The 22,401-nt window shown below is 47.4% G+C and overlaps 1 protein-coding gene across 4 annotated transcripts in view; it reads left to right on the forward strand.

Annotated features, from left to right (window-relative positions):
• LOC141271075 (membrane-spanning 4-domains subfamily A member 4A-like) overlaps positions 1–22,401 on the forward strand; it is a 180,270-nt gene that overhangs the window by 122,124 nt on the left and 35,745 nt on the right. For all 4 annotated transcript variants that reach the window (XM_073681179.1, XM_073681178.1, XM_073681177.1 and 1 more), the window contains exons 5-6: positions 6,391–6,558; positions 14,545–14,667. In XM_073681179.1, the coding sequence (XP_073537280.1) occupies positions 6,391–6,558; positions 14,545–14,667 (291 nt within the window). The remainder of the gene's footprint in view (positions 1–6,390; positions 6,559–14,544; positions 14,668–22,401) is intronic.

Consider the following 22,401-nt stretch of genomic DNA (forward strand, 5'->3'; position numbering starts at 1 on the left):
ACTAACCCCATGGCTTGATGCCAGCTGTGATTTTTGACAATTCACAGCTGTCATCAATCCAGCTGCCATTACCCCGATTGCCACCGCATCACGGCAATCGGGAAGAGCTGAGACAGGGCTAGAAGCCTCCACATTTAAGTGGGCAGGTAGAAAGCAACACTACTAAAATGTAAGAAGGGCATGTGTAGCACCCTGAGGATTCGGCTGCTACAGGGGTATTACACCTCAAGCCAGAGGTGTGGTATTCCACTCCCGGGTAAGGATGGAGTGTGGGACTGAGCTCAGTAGGCTGCATGCACTACATACATCCCATTTCCGGGGGACAGAACTACGGTACTCCCACCAAGTATATGTGCAGGTACGACAGCGTCTGTCCCTGGCTGGAGTGGGAGGGGGGTGGAACATCCCAGTAGTGTAGGGGCAGATAGGGGGAGTACTCTGGGTAAAGCTAGGAGCTCATTGGGTGCTAGTCACCTGGGCTCACACATAGAGGGAAGTATATAAGGTGGGCACCATCTTAGAACAGGGTTCAGTTCAGGCAGGAGGAGAAGAGGAGAAGAGTTCAGCCAGGAGGGCTGACAGGGAGCTGTGGCTCCGGCTGGGCCCAGCTCCAGGGCCAAGCCTGCAGAGGAGAAAGGAGTAAGAAGGACCCAGAGAGAAAGACAGAGGGAACCCCAAGAACCCAGAAACAGACCAGAAAGGGTGAAGGGTTGGCGGACACGGGTACCGGAACCCGAACTGGTGGAGGCCACTTATCCTCAGCCAGGAACCGGAGGTCGTGGTCAAGATTTGCCACGACCCTCACCAAATCCACCAGAAAGGCACACCAAGCATAGGGTCAGGGAACCCAGAGGAGGTTTGACCACTAAGAGACCCGAGGGAGCCGGCCAAAGGTGGATCCCTGGTGGGAACGGCCAGAGACAGAGAGAGAGAAGGGAGCTCAGGACCACGCTCCAGAACTGCCTGGGGGTTAGCCGAGTCCAGGACCTGGTGGACGCAGCACGGCTCGGGTGGTCACTCAAGGCCAGAGTGACTGAGAGAACAACCGTGAGTAAAAACCCTGAAACTGCACCTCAAGTCTCTGACTCTCCTTTCTACAACATAACTACACCCATCATCCACACCTGCTGCCCTGAAGCCATACCCCTCCCGATGGGGGTTATACCATCACTGCTGCACATATACCACCGGCCTCAGCGGACTGCTCTGCAGCGGCGGCTTCAAAGCCGCACTCAACGGGTGGCGTAGTCGATCAAATTAACATCTACTGCCATAGACTGCCACTTAGTTTGACACCCTGGGCACGGACCGGGTCACCGCCACAAGGACTACTACCCCCATCGAGATCCGGCTCCGGGTATCCCTTGCACATGGCCCAGGGGGCGCGTCAACTTTGGCGTAGTCGGCAGGATCACGTGCCCGCAACCACCGGGTACTGCGTGCCTGAAGAAAAGTTTATCTGTACCGTAAAAAGAAGTCTCCCGCCAATTCCGGAGGGTCCCCGCCATCGGACGCCATCACGGGTCGGTTCCCGCCGTTTGCCCGCCATCTGCAGCCTTTTCCCGCCATCCACAGAGTTTCCCGCCACTGGGAGACGATTCCCGCCATCTGAGAAGATTTCCCGCCCTGGCAGAGCGGACGCCATTATGGGCGTGCCAGAGGGTGGCAAGAGACGACCTTCCATCGTGGGCCAGGACCAAGAATGGCGCCAAAAATGAAGACCGCCCCCACCAGCAGAGGCTGCGATGCTAGCGATGTCCATCAGTGTGAGAGAACTGCCCCTGGAGCTGACAATCACCAAGTTGCCCCAGGACCGCCCTGAGTGTGGGCGGATACAGAACAAAAGAGCGAAGATGGGTGCAGCCTGGAGGAGTCTGGAGGAGCCGTACCCGGAGATGGAGGGAGAGGCAGGCAGCACCGACCCTGTGGTCAGGAGCCTGATGCAAGCCACCACCCCACAAGACCTAGTGGAGATCCTGGCCCAGCTCCCCCGAGACCGGGAGCGTGCACAGACCGCGCTGGAGGGCCTCGCACGGAGGATGGCCCAGGTGCAGCGAGAAACGCTGATGGAGTGGAGCAGGGAGATGGCCCAGCAGGCTGGAACCCGCCAGCGGAGCACACCACCCGCAACGAGGAGCACGCCTGCCCCTGAAGAGGATGCAGAAGGGACGGAGGCCGGAGACGACGCCGCAGAGGGAGCTGAAGAGACGGAGGCAAGTAAAGGGGACGTCACTACCCCAAGCCCAGCCACCGTAAGCCTACCCCCGCTCCCCGTCGCAGAGCCCGAAGTCCCACTGATCGTGCCCGTTGCCGCACCGCTACCGCTCCAGACTAGGCCCCAAGCAGGAGCCGCGACCACGCCCCCTGTGACGTCACGCGCCTCAACCCTGAGCGCGGCCAAGCAGGAGACGCCACCGGCCTGGTCGCAAGGCCGAGTGCCCCCGGGCGCCGCCGTCTTCACGGTGCCCTTTACCTTCAGGGTACCCCAAGCCTGGTCGCAAGGCCTAGTGATCCCGGGCGCCGCTGCCACCACTGCGCCCTCAACTTTCACTGTGCCGCACCTGGGTGAAGACTTGTTTGCCCAGCCCACTTGCCCGGATGGGCAGCCCTTTTCGTGGCCACCGGAGTACCACCATCCCCGACTCCGGAAAGAAAGACCCCTGGATGAGCCCCTAATCCCAGCTCCGGCGCCCGTCAAGATGACCCCGCTCTCGTTAGAGGAGGCGCAGTTTGAGTGGGACCCCGCAGGAGGAGACCTCATCGGGTTCACTCAGGAGACCCGGGCGGCCGCAACTGAGCGTGCGGAGTGTTGCCGCCAGCAGTTGGAAGTCTTTGAGCGAGAACGGAGAGAGAGACGGGTCCGCGAGGAGCGGCTGCAAGTAAAGAGTGCAGAACAAAAGAGCCGGACCCGAAGGAACCCCCGTGCAGCCCACGGTCCCCGTGCCACCGGGACTGTAATCAAATTCCAACTGCAGCACGGTTGGGGCTTCATCAGAGATCATCACACCCCCGGCGACGTCTTCGTGACCAGAAGAGATGTCGAGTCCCACCTACCGGAGGGACACAGAGGTCGTGATCTTTACCTGGGTGATGAGGTCACCTTCACCCGGCACCAATGTGTCAAAGGACCCTATGCCCTTCATGTACACCGACTGACAGAGAAAGAGCTGAGGTGTCAGGAGGAGCAAGAGGACCCGGACGGGTCTGAAGAATACAGGGAGGAAGCATCAGGAGGACGCCGCTACTAAAGTACGGTAAATGGAACTGTAAAATAGTTACCCGTTAGGGTACAGGAACTGTTACCATTATAGTCCCCGTTGGGACCAGTGAACTGTTCCAGTGTGTCCCATCTCCCCACAGGCTGAGGACTGTGAACAGCCATTCCTTTTCCCCACTGGCCGAGGACTGAGAGCGGCCATATCCCTTGTATATAGTTGCGCTTTCTAAGGCGCCCCCTACTGGTTTTATAGGAAACTGTTTTTTCTACCAGAGACTGTGGCACTTACCTGGTCACAATTTGCACAAGTGGCCAGAGGACAAGAATGTTTATTATGAAAGAGTTTTATATGAAAGAAAAAGTTTATCTTGTTTAAATCTGATAATGTTTAATGTTTGATATGTTCTTGTATGTTTTGAAAAAAAATTGTATGTTTTTGGATATTTTGCTCTTTTACAGCCCGAGGACGTGCTGTGGTTTACCAGGGGGGAATGTAGCACCCTGAGGATTCGGCTGCTACAGGGGTATTACACCTCAAGCCAGAGGTGTGGTATTCCACTCCCGGGTAAGGATGGAGTGTGGGACTGAGCTCAGTAGGCTGCATGCACTACATACATCCCATTTCCGGGGGACAGAACTACGGTACTCCCACCAAGTATATGTGCAGGTACGACAGCGTCTGTCCCTGGCTGGAGTGGGAGGGGGGTGGAACATCCCAGTAGTGTTGGGGCAGATAGGGGGAGTACTCTGGGTAAAGCTAGGAGCTCATTGGGTGCTAGTCACCTGGGCTCACACATAGAGGGAAGTATATAAGGTGGGCACCATCTTAGAACAGGGTTCAGTTCAGGCAGGAGGAGAAGAGGAGAAGAGTTCAGCCAGGAGGGCTGACAGGGAGCTGTGGCTCCGGCTGGGCCCAGCTCCAGGGCCAAGCCTGCAGAGGAGAAAGGAGTAAGAAGGACCCAGAGAGAAAGACAGAGGGAACCCCAAGAACCCAGAAACAGACCAGAAAGGGTGAAGGGTTGGCGGACACGGGTACCGGAACCTGAACTGGTGGAGGCCACTTATCCTCAGCCAGGAACCGGAGGTCGTGGTCAAGATTTGCCACGACCCTCACCAAATCCACCAGAAAGGCACACCAAGCATAGGGTCAGGGAACCCAGAGGAGGTTTGACCACTAAGAGACCCGAGGGAGCCGGCCAAAGGTGGATCCCTGGTGGGAACGGCCAGAGACAGAGAGAGAGAAGGGAGCTCAGGACCACGCTCCAGAACTGCCTGGGGGTTAGCCGAGTCCAGGACCTGGTGGACGCAGCACGGCTCGGGTGGTCACTCAAGGCCAGAGTGACTGAGAGAACAACCGTGAGTAAAAACCCTGAAACTGCACCTCAAGTCTCTGACTCTCCTTTCTACAACATAACTACACCCATCATCCACACCTGCTGCCCTGAAGCCATACCCCTCCCGTTGGGGGTTATACCATCACTGCTGCACATATACTACCGGCCTCAGCGGACTGCTCTGCAGCGGCGGCTTCAAAGCCGCACTCAACGGGTGGCGTAGTCGATCAAATTAACATCTACTGCCATAGACTGCCACTTAGTTTGACACCCTGGGCACGGACCAGGTCACCGCCACAAGGACTACTACCCCCATCGAGATCCGGCTCCGGGTATCCCTTGCACATGGCCCAGGGGGCGCGTCACATGGATGCCTTTCTTGAAAAGTATAATATTACAGGTTATAAATACTAGATTCCTTGATAGGGCGTTGATCCAGGGAACTAGTCTGATTGTCGTATAGAGTCAGGAAGGAATTTTTTTCCCCAATGTGGAGCTTAGTGTTTGCCACATGGTTTTTTGCCTTCCTCTGGATCAACATGTTAGGTTATGGGTTGAACTAGATGGACTTAGTCTTCCTTCAACCTTAAAAACTATGTTACTATGTTACTTTGCTTTTAATTAGTGTTGGTTTCTACCTGCCACTTAAATTTGTAGGCTTCTAGCCCAAGAGAGGCTTGTTTGCCCATTTATACTGTAGGCTTATAGCCCAAGAGAGGCATGTTTAGGAGGATAGATACCCATCATGCGGAGGCTACCTTGTTGTGGTTGATGGGCATACATGAATTGGCCAATTTATGAGCTTAGAGCCTTTATTTTTTTGCAAGAACAGTACATTTTATTTAGCAATAATGCAGTTTAGCTATTATATTCTCAGTGTTTGCATATGTCTTGGCCCTTACAGTGTGCTGCTGTGCTTTCTTATTGTATGTTATGTAGTCATTGCAGCGTGCACCTGTTCACACTATATGGAGGTTCTGGTCCGGTTTTTTGTTCTTTGCAGTGTCCTCTCTGACACTCTCTACTTGTCAGTATCACGTTGCAGTCACCAACAAAATAGCTCCACACTGTGATCCTAAACTTCATGCTCTCTTATCTTTTTAAAAACACCCAGAAGGGGAGGAGAGGAGCGACATCACACACGTGAGCAGATCCAGCCCACATTTACTGCAGTCGTAATGTGAGGTAGTTGTGCATGGCAAATTTCATCAGCTGCTCCCCCTAGTGTTTAAAAGTGGAAATACCATGCCTTTTTAAATTACTGTTCATATTTTACTTCATTAAAAACAAATTATAATATTTAAAAAATAAAATAAAAACATTAATATATTTTTTTCAATTGTTGAAAAAAATATTTTTTTTGATGGCACCTTCAGTTTAAAGCTTTGGTCCCCAAAGTACACTCTTTTGCCCCTTACATTTACTACTAGCAACATGAACATTATCATCCTCACTTTATTCACTGCTAAAAGGCTTGTCAAGCTGCCTACTTCTCATTGCATGGATCAGATCATGATTTATTAATTTGATTCCAACTTGGAGCACTACCAACTTTGATAAGTCATGGGCCTCCATATGCTAGAGGATGTGTGCATTTATTTGACATTTTATATACGTATACAAGGTTTCCTGTCCAATGTCTATGGTAGATTCGGAACCCCAATTCTTAGATTTTCTAAATGTCTGTGATGAAAAAAACACTTTTTACAATAAATATGAATATTTAAATAACCAAAACTATAAGACAAGAGTCCCATACCAAATTTTAAATACAAACTTCATGCTTACTGATATTTTACAATGTGTATAATAAATTGCATTTGTATTTTATTTCAACAGATCAGAGGATCCCTCTCCCTAAATATCATCACTTCCGTGTTTAGTACTATTGCTTTAATCATAAATATTGCTGATCTGGCAAACATGGCAACTTTTCATAGGTGCTATTACTACAGTGGCGACTATTATTATGATGATGACTACTATGAAAGATGCAAGAATTTGCTTGTAAGTTTTATTCATCTTTACACAGACAAAACCATTTAGAAAAATAATTGATAGTAAATAGTTCAATATGTCTTCTGAGAACCCTGACAACTGCTGGATTGTTAGGCATCCTGAAATTATTTTTAATGGAGGAAATCTTCTATTACAGGGGGTTTAAAACAATTAGGTTTTCTTTCAAAACTCCATGTACCCTCTTAAATATAGGAAGAAAACTGTAATTTGTTCTCAGGAACCTACTATTAGTTTTTCCTCTGTTGATTTAGGTTCTGTTTCATCATTTTTCATGTCGTGTTCCTAAAGTATATGGAATGGTCCTGCCGAGCTTCACAAGTAAATGATATTTCACTGTTCAAAACTACAGATCCCATAAGCTAAGATTGTATTATCCCCATATGGTGCCATATAGTGTTAGATGTCAATCCTGCAGACCATATAAGAGATTATAGTACCGATATAGGTGGTGACTTACAGCTGACGTTCTTTTTGATGGAGTCTTTCACTTTTCCCATCCTTTCCATTGGGCCCAAACTGACATGGCAACTTCTTCCATCCACGACTCATTTTAGGAGATTACAACAATGACACATTAGACTTTGTACATTTCCTGCACCGACCCCATCTATTCCCAACCTGAACAACCTCCTCATCCTGCTGTCACCTCAATACTGAGCAACTGCTGCTGCATGTGGCCATATGATTGCACCTGCTGTTCCGCACAAAAACAGTGTTCCTCTTAGCTCCCCACATAATAATCCCCACCACTGTGCCCCTTACACAATAATAATGCCTCATTTGTGCCCTCTAGATGGTAAAATGTCCCCTAGAAAATATTAAAGCCCTATACAAGTGACCTAGAAAAGTGTCCACATTTTTCTCCTAGAAAGTAATAATGTCCCCTGTGCACCTTTGATGGGTAGAGTACTCTGAGTGCCCCTATAACAATAATGCTTAAGTACCCGCTTAACATTTAATAATGTCCCCTGAGTCCCCCAATGTACAGTTCGTTTATTCACAATATGATGGGCCCACATCTCCCCTATACACAGAATGACGGGCCAACAACTCCCCTATACACAGTATAATGCTCCCACAGATCCCCTATACACAGTATGATGAGCTCAAAGCTCTGCTATTCAGAATATGATGTCCCCACAGCTCCTCAGCTCCCCTATACATAGTAAGATGGGCCCACAGCTCCCCATTTACACAGTATGATGGGTCCACAGCTCCCCTTTACCAATTATCATGGGCCACCACAGCTCCCCTATACACAGTATAATTCCCCCACAGCTTCCCTAAACACAGTATGATGGGCCCACGGCTTTACTATACACAGTATGATGTCTCCACAGCTTCCCTATACACAGTATGATGGGCCGACAGCGCCGCTATACATAGTATGATGTCCCAATATAATCGCATGATGGTCCCACAGCTCCCCTATACATAGTATGATTGACTCACAGCTTCCCTATATACAGTATAATGGGCCAACAGCTCTTGTGCATAGTATAATGCACCCACAGCTCCTGTATACACAGTAAGATGGACCCACAGTTCTGCTAAACACAGTATGATACCCCACATCTCCTCTGTATATAATATGATGGGCCCACAGCTTCCTTATACACAGTATGAGTGTCCCACAGCTCCCCTATACACTGTATAATGCAACCACAGCTCCCCTCTTCACAGTATGATGGGACCACAGCTCTCCTATACAAAGTATTATGCCCCCACAGCTCCCCTATGCATAGTATGATGTCTCTACTGCCCCCCCCCCCCCCAAAAAAACAAAACAAAACACAGTATGCTCATGTAAGGGGAGTGAGAAGAAAACGCAAAGTCAAGAAGAGTTAACAGTAATGATCATTAATCTTTTTATGGTTGTGTTTTATATAAAGATAAGTATATAGTTAAGAGTTTGGGAATAGCCCACATACTGGGAGGGATTAGATCAGATAAGAAGGGGGAGCACTTCCTAGTTAGCAGGGTAGTAGAGGAAATCTCAGACTGTGACAGTGAAGTAGAGGTTCAAGTGCAGCGGAGATAATAGTGGCAAGAAGTCCTGTCAGTTTCAAGTCTCCCGAACAGTATGAGAACACATCCGAAGTTTTGTGCAGATCCCGGGGTGGTCTCGGGTCTAGGGCCCAGAGGAGGCATCATATTCCATGGCTCTGTCACCCCTGAGGGGAAGAGGCCGGTCGGATCACAGCGAGAGGGAAAGATGGTAATCCTCAGAAAAACTGTTATGCCAGATAGGATCTTCCTGGTACTAACAGAAGCTGTTGAGGTGAGGGCAGGTCGGGCAGAATGGGGGCAAGAACTGATAGTGGACTGGGCAAAGGGAACATCACCTAAAAGGGACTCTGTCTCAATCTGTATGCTGCAGTCATATGTATCCGAAATGCACAGTAAAGCTGAACCTGTTGAACCGGACCAAATGTCTCCTGGTATGTGTGCAACTTTATCCGGTTCCATAGACGGAGAGCTAACAAGGAATCCCATATGACAAGTGAGTACAGAACGAATCACACAGCACATCACACATGTTAGATTCCTGTTTAGAAGAGGGGTTTCAGGGCAAAAAGAACTCAGTACCAGCCCACAGCACAGGCCCGGGCCCACCCCTTCAAGTGGCCCTGTGAGCAGGGTCCAGCCCTTGCAAATGAAAGAAACGGAGAACTTAGCACCTTAAAGGCGAACAAAATGGCAGACAGCGACGCAAGCTCCAAGGTGCCGGATGGCGCCATGATTCCCAAGATGGCGGACAGCAGAATGAGTCCCAAGATGGCAACTACTGGTGGTCCGAAGCGGGGAGATCATGTCCATCGTGGAAGTGGTCGATATCCGAAGGCGCGAAAACTGTGTGTCCAGCCCACCGAAGTGATGACCTCGAGGAGGAGGTGTGCGGGATCCAAGGTCCAAACCAGAAAATGTGGAGCTGCGCATAACGAGGCGCAACTCAGGAAGAGAGACGACAAGAGGGGAGGACGTGTTCAGAGGCGGAGTCACGGGGAGTGATAGCGGAGGTGCCGGTCAGTGGTGCGACTGCCGGAATGGCGGAGCCAGTTCAGCGGTAAGCGCATCGGAAGTCACTGGCAAGCGCCATTTTGCTTACAGCATCGGACCGGAGCAGACATATGCGACACCTCTCCCAATATGAGCTATGCACCCAGCGAGTTTCCTAGTGCAGGGATAATGGATGCATCATCCGATGAGGAGATCATTTACCTCACCACCCCGGGGGCCGCGGCTGGCAAAGATCCACCCGTGAAGAGCAGGAGACACCGCTGTCGATGGCGGTCCAGTGGCAGATGCCGTTGCAGGTGGGCCTCTATCAGCATGAGGTCAGACTGGTTTACTGGAGCCGGATATCTGCCAAGGATCAAGGATGTTCCTACTTCAGGTCTGTCAATCCCTGCTGGGCCGTTCTTCCTGCCCCTGGAGGAAGAAGCTGAGGGAGAAGAGGAGGAAGAGGAAGCCCCGCTACCTGCCCCCGTCCCCCCAAAATGGGTTCAGCCTGAAATATTTAATTGGGAACAAGGACAGTGGGAGTCCCCAATTCCTGTGAGGCTGTCATCTGCCGGGATCTGATGGCGGGCGATTCCCGATGTAGTGGAGAAGAGGATATGGGCCGAAACTCTGACCTGGGAGCCTTCTTCGATGAGCAGTGTACCGAGGGCCGGGTGGTAGACTTTCACTTCATCAAAGGATACGGCTTTATAAAAGAACAAGATTCAGACGATGAAGTCTACGTGAACTAGAACGATGGTCAAACGGGACACATTGCCATATCGCCTCCATAGTTTAAACATTGGTGAGAAGGTTCACTTTTGCAAAGTGTGGTGCAGAAAGGACTGGTATGCCACGGGGGTCACCCAACCTGCCTCCAGCAAAGAAGTAGTGAAGTAGGAGGAGGAGGCGGAATTTGAAAACAACATCACCATCAGCGCCATAACCCATCATCCCAGCCCATGTTCAGAGAGCAGAAGTTGGCCAGGCCACTACCACAGAAAAAAGAGAGTGCTGGTACCCAAACCCCCATTCAGGCCGATGAGAAACAAAGCCTTAGCGCCGAAGCTCCCCCAGTGGCCGGTACTGGCACTAGCATTTGCCTGATGGGCAATGCCTCGGCGCAGGTCTTTGTCTCAGGGACTGGACTGATGCAGGATGACTATGGAAGACACAGGTGTCATGATCAGCTGTAGAGGTGGGACCAGCCTCCATCCCCTGACTCCTGGGCAGCCTGGAAAAAGAAGAGCGTGTGTAGAGGACGTTTTTTTTTCTGTCACCACTGTGGATGTGATGTGAGGCACATGTGATGGCTCCGTTACCACAGCGGATGTGATGTGGAAACATGTGATTCTCTATCACCGCTGTGGATGTGATGTGGGGACATGTGAAGCTCTGTGAGAGTGTGAAATGTGATAACAGCTGGAGAGCTCTAGGACCCTGTGACTTTTGCATGGCTGGGCTCAGAGGAGGGGCAGGGCTAGAAACTGTGTGGGGCTAGAGCGTCTGATGTGTGAGTCTAGACAGGAAGTCTGAGAGAAGGAAGTCTGAGAGAAGGAAGTCTGAGAGAAGGAGCTCCAAGAAGACGCTGTCTTTACTCTCTTCTGTGTGGAGTTTGTTGACCCCTATCCCTGTTTAAGGACAAGTGCTGAGCTGGGGAAGCTGTGTGGCTCTGTGGAGTTTTTGTGAAAGTCCATGCTGAGTGGATTATAGACTTTGTGCTTGGGGAGTCACTGTCGGGTGATGAAGAGGCTGAGCAATCCATCTCTGTGACTGAACATGTGTATGGTGTACTGGATAACAGTGAGAGACTTCGGGAGGAAAGACGATTTCTGGTGCTATTTCCACTGAGAGGATATTGACAAGACTTTGTGAGGAGATCTTCCCAGACCTTAATCTGAGGCTACAGGACTTAAGTCCCCGGCGTGTGGGCTCGGCATCGGCCGACAAGACAAGGAATTTTTGCTGTTTTGTGAACTTTGTTTTTAGTTTGGCGCCAAAGTTTTCCGGGACTAGCTGCAGCCACCGCGATTCACAGGCCAGTGATAGACTGCATCCGAGGTTAACGGTACCATAACTTTAAGATATCCGGATATCCTAATAATAAGAGCAATTGATATAGTTTCATGCATTATTATTGTTTATAGTGGTAGGATTGTATGCAGTGTGCCATCTCAGGGGGTCCCCATATACCGCCCTCGCTAGTCTGACACTGTGTTTAGGTAAAATTGTTCCAGATCTTTAGAATAATTTACATGAGCTGGAAACCTTGAGATTGGCACATTGATTTCAGCTCTTGCTGATTGTGTGTATCTAGTAGAGGTAGTGTCCCAGGCAGAACCTGAGACTGATTCATCCAATACTGAATTTTAGTCTAATCTCTGTTTTAGTAAAGAAAGTGTTGTTTATTTCTGTCTCTGTATCAGTTTGTGACTCACTGGATCTCTCTCGGACCACCGGTCATTACAGCTCTTTCACCACTGTGGATGTGATGTGGGACATGTGATGCTCTATCACCGCTGTGGATGTGATGTGGGGGACCTGTGATGGCTCTGTCACCACTGTGGATGTGATGTGGGACATGTGAAGCTCTACCACCACTGTAGATGTGATGTGGGGCACAGGTGATGGCTCTGTCCCACTGTGGATGTGATGTGGAGTGCAGTGATTGTGCTGCTTTCCACAGATGAGGACACTGTTCTGTTATTTCCAATACTGGAGCGATGACAGAGGTCAGTGCCAGGGCAGATACTGACAGCAAATGAGTGTGCAATGGGTGGGCAGAGGGTGGTGCTGTATACTGAGGCCGGGTGGCGCCAGCTCTGGCCATGAGGTTACATAATACAGTACACGGAGCTGTCAAGTTTGGTAGAGCCACAGGTAAACAAAGTGGGTGCAGGGAATGAAGAGGTATAGTTTGTAAAATTGGGTCACTTATGAGGGATTCTGCTGTTTTGGCACCTCAGAAGCTCTCCCAGTGGGTCATGGCACCCACGAACCAGAACAGTAAAATCTGCACTAAATTATGGTGCTCCTTCTCTTCTGAGTTTTGCACTGTGCTTCAAAAGTATTTCCCGATTACATGTAGGGTATTGGCGTACTCAGGAGAAATTGCACAACAAACTGAGAGGTCCATTTTTTCCTATTAGCCCATATAAAAATTTGGGGCTAAAACAACATTTTAGCGGTAAAATGTAATTATTCTTTCTTCACCACCTAATGGTATAAATTTCTGCAAGGCACATGTGGTGTCAACATGCTCATTGCATCCCTAGATGAATTAATTCGGGATGTAGTTTGTAAAATTACATCACTTATGGGGGTTTCTGCAGTTCTGGCACCTCAGGGGCTCTGCCAATGTGGCATTGCACCCTCAAACCATTTCAGCAAAATCTGAATTCCAATATGGAGTTCCTTTCCTTCCTAGCCCTGCCGTGCGCCCAAACAGTAGTTTTCCCTTACATATGGGGTATCGGCGTGCTCAGGAGAAATTTCACAACAAATTTTGGCATCCATTTTCTTTACCCTTGTTAAAATTAAAAAATTGGGGTCTAAACTAAAATTTTTGTAAAAAAAAAGTGAAATATTAATTTTTTCCTTCCACATTGCTTCAGTTTCTGTGAAGCACCTGAAGGGTTAATAAGCTTCTTGAATGTTGTTTTGAGCACCTTGAGTGGTGTAGTTTTTAGATTGGTGTCAATTTGGGGTATTTTCTTTCATATAGGCTCCTCAAAGTCACTTCAAATGTGATGTTGTCCCTCAAAAAATGGTTTTGTAAATGTTGTTGGAAAAATGAGAAATTGCTGATCAACTTTTTACCCTTTCGAACTTCCTAACAAAAAAGTGATGTTTCAAAAATTGTGCTGACGTAAAGTAGACATGTGGGAAATGTTATTTATTAACTATTTTGTGTGACATAACTTTCTGGTTTAAGGGCATACAAATTAAAAGTTTGAAAATTGCAAAATGTTAAAATTTTTTGCCAAAGTTTTGAATTTTTCACAAATAAACGCAAGTCATATCGAACTAATTTTACCACTATCATGAAGTACCATATGTCTCAAGAAAACAGTCTCAGAATCAGTGGGATCCGTTGAAGTGTTTCAGAGTTATTACCACATAAAGTGACACTGGGCAGAATTGTAAACTTTGGCCTGGTCATGAAGGTGAAAACAGGCTGGGGGCAAGGCATTAAAATTAGTTGTTTTAATAGTTTGGTTGATCACCTCTGAACTCATTCAAGCTCTTCTATGACAATGTACATAGGGTACATACAGGGGTGGATTAAGAGTAGCAAGGGCCCCGGGCAGTTTAGAAGGCGCGGGCCCCCCCCCACACCTGTTTATCACGTGACATGTCACATGATCCCCTGTGATAGATCATGTGATAGTTCACGGGAAATTAATTTGGCACAATATTAATTGTGCTGCCTCATCTGAGAGCAGCACAATATAGGGGCAGATACCCTGATTCCAGCGATGTGTCACTTTTTCAGCTGCTTGTTGTCATTTTGAGAAAATCACCGTTTTATCTGCTGCAGATCTATCAGCTCTCTGAATGCTGTGCTCTGTATAGCCCCACCCACACCATGATTGGCAGCTTTCTGCCCATGCTCAGTGTACACGGAAATCTACTGATCAGTGATGGGGTGGGTACGGGGCCCCACCTCCCGCCACTGCTACCGGTATGTGCCGCGGCGGCCCGCACATATAATGAGGGAAATCCGGCATTAGACACCCCGCCCGAAGCCGCGGGCCCCCTGCAGGCTCGGGGCCCCGGGCGGTCGCCCGGATTGCCCTCATTATAATCCGCCTATGGGTACATAGGTACTAGTATGCTTGGTTAGTTGCTCTACTTGTACGCAGTAATAAAAACATGTGTAAATAAATAATGAAAAATGCTATTTTATAGAGGTTGATTAATCATATCTTGTAAAATTGTTTATAGACTTTTTTTGTTTTGTGTTTGCAGTATGGTGGATACGGAATAATAGCAGTCCTTCTAATCATAAATTTGTTGCTATTTTGCGTGTCCTTATCTCTCTCCATTTTTGGATGTCGTTCTCTGTCAAAGGTCTCTTCAAACAGTCCTCAGGTAAGATTACTATTACTAAGATATACTATGCACACTGGATACAATGTGTGAATATTTGCTATGCATTCCCCAAAACCACCAAACTAATAGACTGATCTTAGCAAAGAAGTAAACATAGGCACTAATAAAAAAAAAATGGCTCTTGATCTAGTTGACCTGGCTGTCCATCAGAGGTGTAACTAAAGTCCTATGGCCCAATGTTAAATTTGCATGTTGGTCAGATGTACAGGCTTCTGCAGCATTTTAGATCCTAAAAGGCTTATGTATTATATCCCCACCCTCCCCCTGACACCTGACATAATAAAAAGAAAATAATACAGATATAATGTATAAATCTCACAGAAAGGATGGCAATAAGATAATTTTCTAAGTAATACTTCTAAATAGTAGTCATACAGTTACGATATAACAACTATCATTATATTATTACTGAACAAGTCTGCTATACCGTAACTAATATACAGTGCCTTGAAAAAGTTTTCATAGCCCATGAACTTTTCCACATTTTTTTCAAGTTACACCCACAAACATAAATGTATTTCATTGGGATTTTATGTGATATACCAACATAAAGTAGCAAGTACTTGTGAAGTGTAAAGAAAATGATACCTGGTTTTCTAATTATTTTATATTGCATATGTGTTCAGCTCCCCTGAGTCAATACTTGGAAGGATCATCTTTCACTGCAAACACATGAATATCTAAACCATTCCATTGCAGCTTTGGCAGAATGTTTATAGTCGTTGTCCTGCTGGAAGGTGAACCTACTCCCCAGTCTCAAGTCTTTTGCAGCCTCCAACAGGTTTTCGTTCAGGATTGCCCTGAATTTAGCTCCATCCATCTTCCCATCAACTTTGACCAGCTTCCTTGTCCTGCATCCCACAGCATGATGCTGCCTCTACCATGTTTAATGGTGGGGATGGTGTTTTCAGGGTGATGTGCAGTGTTAGTTTTCTGCCACACATAGCGTTTTGCATTTAGTCCAAAAATTTCTACTTTGGTCTCATCTGACTAGTCTAACTTCTTACACATGCTAGCTGTGTCCCCTACATGGCTTTTTGCAAACTCTGAATGGGATTTCTTATTGCTTGCTTTCAAAAATTGCTTTCTTTTTGCCACTCTTCCATAAAGGCCAGATTTGTAGAGTATACAACTAATAGTTTTCCTTCAGACAGATTCCCCCACCTGACATATGGATCTCTGCAGCTTCTCCAGAGTGACCTTTGGCTTTTTGGCTGCTTCTCTAGCTAGTGCGTTCCTTGTTTGGGATGTCAGTTTCGATGGACAGCCATGTCTTGGTAGGTTTGTGTGACGAACGCCTCGAAAGCCCTACCCTGGGAGATGGGGGACTCGGAGTCGGGTCCTGATGTTGTCGATGGGGTGCAGCCGTGGCCCGGACCCGCTCCGTGCCCAGGGCCGTCACATTAAAAAGGATGGTATGGGCTTATCCGGGTTGAGTGGCTGATCTCGACTACGACACCTGGTGAAGGCCACCAGCGCTGCTGCAGTCCGCTGAGGCAGGGTGTTGTTGCAGCCATAGTTGTTACTACTCCCCACAGGCGGAGCAGGGCCTCAGGGCAGAGAGACAGGATGAAGGGCATAGTAGTCTAGGAGGTCTGGTGCTGCGTAGTGCGGTGTAGTGCAGAACAAAGAGTCCGGAGGCCATAGGGGTGAACTTCCAGGATTTTACTCACGAAAGAGATGGCAGTAGGAAGGCGACTCCCTGCTCCTCGCGGAGTTCTGCGGTCACCAGAGACGAGGGGGTCCGACAACCTCCGAGTAAGTCCAGTGTTAAATCAGGACCCCACACCAGAGTGTACCTAGACTTCGGACCGGGTCCTTTCCTGTCTGTGTGTGTGTAGATAGGCCGGGTCTCCCTCTGAACTTCACTCAGAAAAAGGGTACGGGTGGCAGCGCCATTCCTTCCGTTACCCGGTGGGATCCTCAGGGCCTACCGAACTTTCCTGACCGGGACGTAGAGTAGCGAGGTCAGGTGTCGGGGGCCAGTACCCCTCTTGCAGCCAGAATCCCTCTGAATAGATCAGGTTGGAGAGGACAGGTGGCGTATACCGCTCCGTCTGCATCCTCCCGGGATCCATTTGCGGTGGAGCTACACTCTTAAGCTTCGGGCCTTCTTGGTCATGGTCCTTGACCGGGTTGAGACATTCATTATCTGCAACCTGCTCCTCGACCCAAGGCCAGGGTACGAGGGCCGTGTCTCCATCCTCTGCAGGTCCACACAGGACCCACGCTCAGGGAGTGAGGTCACGATAAAGAACAGTCAAAGAACCAAGAACCAAAAATGGCTGTGTATTAAATATGAAATTTAAAGTGTCACTAGAATGTGAGTCCTCCACCCTCACCCACTAATTTGGTTCCCCTATCTCTTGGTTCCCCAGTCTCCCGAATGCCAGTAGGGGCAGCACCTAGTGCCTTCTAGCCCCCTCTGGTGGCAGAAGTGTGGTGTTGGATGTGGAGGTAGGGTCCTGACCATCACACTGTTCTTACCTCAGAGGAGGAACACCACACTCCATTAGAGAAGTGCAGCATCCCTGTGGCGGTCGAACCCTCAGGGGCGCCACATTTGCAGTTGTGCTATACTCCTTCTCTGTGAGATGTTCAAAGTGTGAGATATTTTTTTATAACCTAATCCTGCTTTGCTCTTCTCCATCACTTTATCCCTAACTTGTCTGATGCATTCCTTGGTTTTATTGAAGTTGTTTGCTCTATAATGTTCTCAAACAAACCTCTGAGGGCTTCACAGAACAGCTGTAGTTAAGCTGAGAATAAATTACACACAGGTAGACTCAATTTATTGCTTTTGGAGGCAATTTGTTACTTAGGATTTTATTTAGGGGTATCAGACTTCAGGGGGCTGAATACAAAAGCACGTCACAATTATCAGACTTATATTTTGAAAACCATGTATAATTTTCTTTACACTTCACAAATGCTTGCTACTTTGTGTGGGCGTATTGCACAATAATCCCTATAAGATACAGGTGCATCTCACTAAATTAGGATATCATCAAAAAGTTAATTTATCTCAGTTCTTCAATACAAAAAGTAAAACTCATTTATTATATAGAGTCATTACAAAGTGATCTATTTCAAGTGTTTATTTCTGTTAATGTTGATGATTATGGCTTACAGCCAATGAAAACACAAAAGTCATTATCTCAGTAAATTAGAATACTTTATAACAACAGCTTGAAAAATGATTTTAAAATCCGAAATGTTGGCCTACTGAAATGTATGTTCAGTAAATGCACTCAATACTTGGTCGGGGCTCCTTTTGCATCAATTACTGCATCAATGCGGCGTGGCATGGAGACGATCAGACTGTGGCACTGCTGAGATGTTATGGAAGCCCAGGTTGCTTTGATAGCAGCCTTCAGCTCGTCTGTATTGTTGGGTCTGGTGTCTCTCATCTTCCTCTTGACAATAGCCCATAGGTTCTCTATGGGGTTAAGGTCAGGCGAGTTTGCTGGCCAATAAAGCACAGTCATACTGTTGTTTTTAAACCAGGTATTGGTACTTTTGGCCGTGTGGACAGGTGCCAAGTCCTGCTGGAGAATGAAATTTCCATCTCCAAAAAGCTTGTTGGCAGAGGGAAGCATGAAGTGCTCTAAAATGTCCTGGTAGACGGCTGCGCTGACTTTGATCTTGATAAAACACAGTGGACCTACACCAGCAGATGACATGGGTCCTCAAACCATCACTGATTGTGGAAACTTCACACTAGACCTCAATCAGCTTGGATTGTGGCCTCCCCACTCTTCCTCCAGACTCTGGGACCTTGATTTCCAAATGAAAATTGGAACTCTGGGACCTTAGTGTGTCAATGACTGCCTTCAGGACATCTGTAAAGTCAGCAGTCTTCCCCATGATTGTGAAGCCTACTGAAACAGGCTAAGGGACCTTTTTAAATGCTTAGGAAGCCTTTGCAGGTGTTTTTTGTTAATTATTTTAGTTTACTGAGATAATGACTTTTGTGTTTTCATTGGCTGTAAGCCATAATCATCAACATTAGCAGAAATAAACACTTGAAATAGATCACTCTGTTAGTAATGACTATATATAATATTGAAGAACTGAAATAAATTAACTTTTTGATATTCTAATTTTGTGAGATGCACCAGTACATATGATCTAGTTGACCTGGCCTGTCTATCAGAGGTGTAACTAAAGTCCTATGGCCCAATGTGAAATTTGCATGTTGGTCAGATGTACAGGCCTCTGTAGCTTTTTAGATCCTAAAAGGCTTATGTATTTGACCCCCCCCCCCCCGACACCCGACATAACAAAAAAAGAAAATAATACAGATATAATGTATAAATCTCACAGAAAGGATGGCAATAAGATCATTTTCTAAGTAATACTTCTAAATAGTAGTCATACAGTTACAATATAACAACTGTCATTATATTATTACTGAACAAGTCTGCTATACCGTAACTAATATACAGTGCCTTGAAAAGGTAATCATAGCCCATGAACTTTTCCACATCATTTTTTTCAAGTTACACCCACAAACTTAAATGGTATATCACATAAAATCCCAATGAAAAACAACACAAAGTAGCAAGTATTTGTGAAGTGTAAAGGAAATGATACATGTTTTTCTAATTATTTTATATTGCATTTGTGTTCAGCACCTCTGAGTCAATACTTGGAAGGATCACCTTTCACTGCAAACACATGAATATCTAAACCATTCCATTGCTGCTTTGGCAGAATGTTTATAGTCGTTGTCCTGCTGAAAGGTGAACCTACTCGAAACCACCAACTGCTCTACCACTTCCCCTCCCGGTTTAGTGACCTGATAAAGGAGCTCCTCATTTACTGAAAATATGGGAACCTGGTGTCAGCCCTCGGATCTTGAGCAACCCCATTTATTACAGACACATTATCAAAGGCAGCTGTGAAGTTCCAAAATTCCCCCCATAAACCCCCGACTCAGGAATCTCGGCCTCTGGGGTCACCGTCTAGTCCTCGTCACTGGCAAGGACACACAGGGGGAATTCATTAGTCTTCAACTGCGTTGGGGATTCCACATGGTGGAATCGACTCCTTCCTGGGACGCGTGGAACACCTGCTTTCCGTCATAAGTCCCAGAACAGGCTAAAGTCTCGACCTATTATTACTGGGTGTAGCAGGTCCTTAACCACTTCGACCTCATGGGACTCAGCCTCACAGTTCATTTTTATGGTCACCCTGGCCACAGGGTAGTCCTTGGCGTCCCAGTGAATACAGCGTACACCCACGGTTTTTCAGGGAATCAACTGGTAGGGAAGTGTGGCCCTTACCAGAGTCACTAAACTCCCTGAGTCCAAGAGTCCTACCACCAGTACCCCATTTATGGTCACGGGACATGACTGTGGCCCCTCACCGGGCTGATAGTCCACACTGCAGGCAGGGTAGGTGTAGTAAGAACACCGGCGTCCCAGGCTACAATCCATTTGCTCGGGGGTCAGGAAGCAGCGGGCGGCTATATGGCCTGGGCCGTGACATCTCCAACATATAATATCTCCTGCAGGGACCTTGGGCATTACCTCCCCCACCCCTTTGGACCTTGGACGCCCTACCCCTTTTTGGGCCTCTGCCCCTGGTGAGTCCCCCAGTATGGAGTGGGCTGCTTTCCTCAGGAACCCTCGGCCCCCACTACCTCTCGAGCAGACCAACCAGTTCATCAGTGTTCTGGGGATCACCCTGGGCAACCCAAGTCTGTATTGGCCTTGGCAGGCAATGCACGAACCGCTCCATAACCACTTGCTCTACCATTTGCGCAAGGGTAGAGGACTTCGGCTGCAGCCATTTTTGGACCAGGTGCAGTAAGTCAAACATATGGGAGCAAAGGAGTTTGTCACGGTAATACACCCAGCGGTGGACCCGCTGTGCCCTGACTGTCATTGTCACCCCCAAGCGCGCCAGGATTTCTGTTTTTAATTTTCCATATTTCTTGGCGTCTTGCACAGCCAAGTCATAGTAAGACTTCTGGGGCTCCCCTGTCAAGTATGGCGCCAACACCTCTGCCCATTGCTCTGGCAGAAGCTTCTCCCTTTCAGCGACCCTCTCAAATACCATCAGAAAAGCTTCTACGTTGTCACCCAGGGTCATTTTCTGCAGGGCTCCCCTTACCGCCTTACGGATGGAAAAGTCATCCACTGACCTTAGCGTTGGAACTGTCGCTTTGCCACGAGTTGCCTCAGTGAGCAAATCAATCTGCTGCTGCTGTTGTCGGCGCTGGTCCTGTTGCTGCTGCTGGAGCTGTGCATAAGCAGCTTAGTGAATACAAAGCAACTCATATAGCACAAAATCATGATAATGGTAATGGACAAGAGTTTAATGTCCCACCATATAGTGAATTATTACCACCATATCAAAGTAGTGGAGTACTCCTGACATAATATTCAAACAAAGAGAATGGATTAACCATAAACCACCAGTAATTATAAAAACAAATATTTTATTGAAACACTTCATTAAAATTAGTAATCACCAGTAATATGAGCATGTCAAAATAAGGAGGAAAAAGACAAAGGAGGGCAACAACAAGATCCAATATAGAATCCTACAATACAGTATGCACTACGCCTATAAGAACAGCCTCCAACATGTGAAGGGCAGAAGTAGTCATACCAGGTGAAAAGAGGCTAAAAGAATAGGTCAAAGTAAATATGCCTTATCCATAATCAGGGAGGATCGGTGTTGGGCCCGCCAGCACTACCCGACGCGCGTTTTGCGTGGCTTTCTCAAAGGGAGGTTCTTATAGGCGTAGTGCATGCTGCATTGTAGGATTCTATATTGGATCTTGTTGTTGCCCTCCTTTGCCTTTTTCCTCCTTATTTTGACATGCTCATATTACTGGTGATTACTAATTTTAATGAAGTGTTTCAATAAAATATTTGTTTTTATAATTACTGGTGGTTTATGGTTACTCCATTTTTTTTTGAATAAGCAGCTTAGTGGTCTCCTGTTGCGCCATCTGTTTCTGTTGCTGCTCCTTGTGCTGCTGTAGCTGCTGCTGGTGCTGTGCCTGCTGTGTTTGCACCAGATGATGAATTATTTCCTCCATTTTGTCCTGGGTCACATGCTGGCTTATGGTAGACTTCACCCAGGACATGCAGCACCTCTTATAACAGTTACACATGTTCGCTGGGAATGCTGCCCGCAATTCTAACACCACCTGTGGTAAAGCGTCTTACTCAGCTGTACATGGAGGTAGACACGGAACACTGTCTCTTTAAGTTTCAGGTTGGTTTATTAAAAAAGTCATAAACCAACACCGAGTCCATAAAGTAAACACATCCCATTCAGCATAACAGCAAAGCAAAATAAAAAGATACATCACATTTCGTATATCGCCTGGGGTCTGGTCACTCAGGGTTAACTACATACGGTTCAGTTTTAGCACAACGCATGCAAGCTCCTCTCTGGAGCACGCCTCTCCAGATACTGAACAACACCTGAGTACCCAAGTCTGGCTATTTAAAGCCCAAACCACACTGGGGTGGAGATATGGTAAATGGCCTCTCACCCGCACTATAGCCATTCACAACAAAACATGCCCTTTTTAAATATGGCTGATTAACCCTCTCTGCACCTACCATGCAGGGAAGACTTCCACGTTTCACATCACTGAAGCTAATAATAATAATAATTTTTTATTTTTATAGCGCCAACATATTCCGCAGCACTTTACAAATTTTAGGGGGGACTTATACAGACAAT

This window comes from Phyllobates terribilis, unplaced genomic scaffold, assembly GCF_046119375.1.
Source record: "Phyllobates terribilis strain yellow unplaced genomic scaffold, ASM4611937v1 Scaffold_5__5_contigs__length_657084704, whole genome shotgun sequence".
In the NCBI taxonomy this organism is placed as follows: domain Eukaryota; kingdom Metazoa; phylum Chordata; class Amphibia; order Anura; family Dendrobatidae; genus Phyllobates; species Phyllobates terribilis.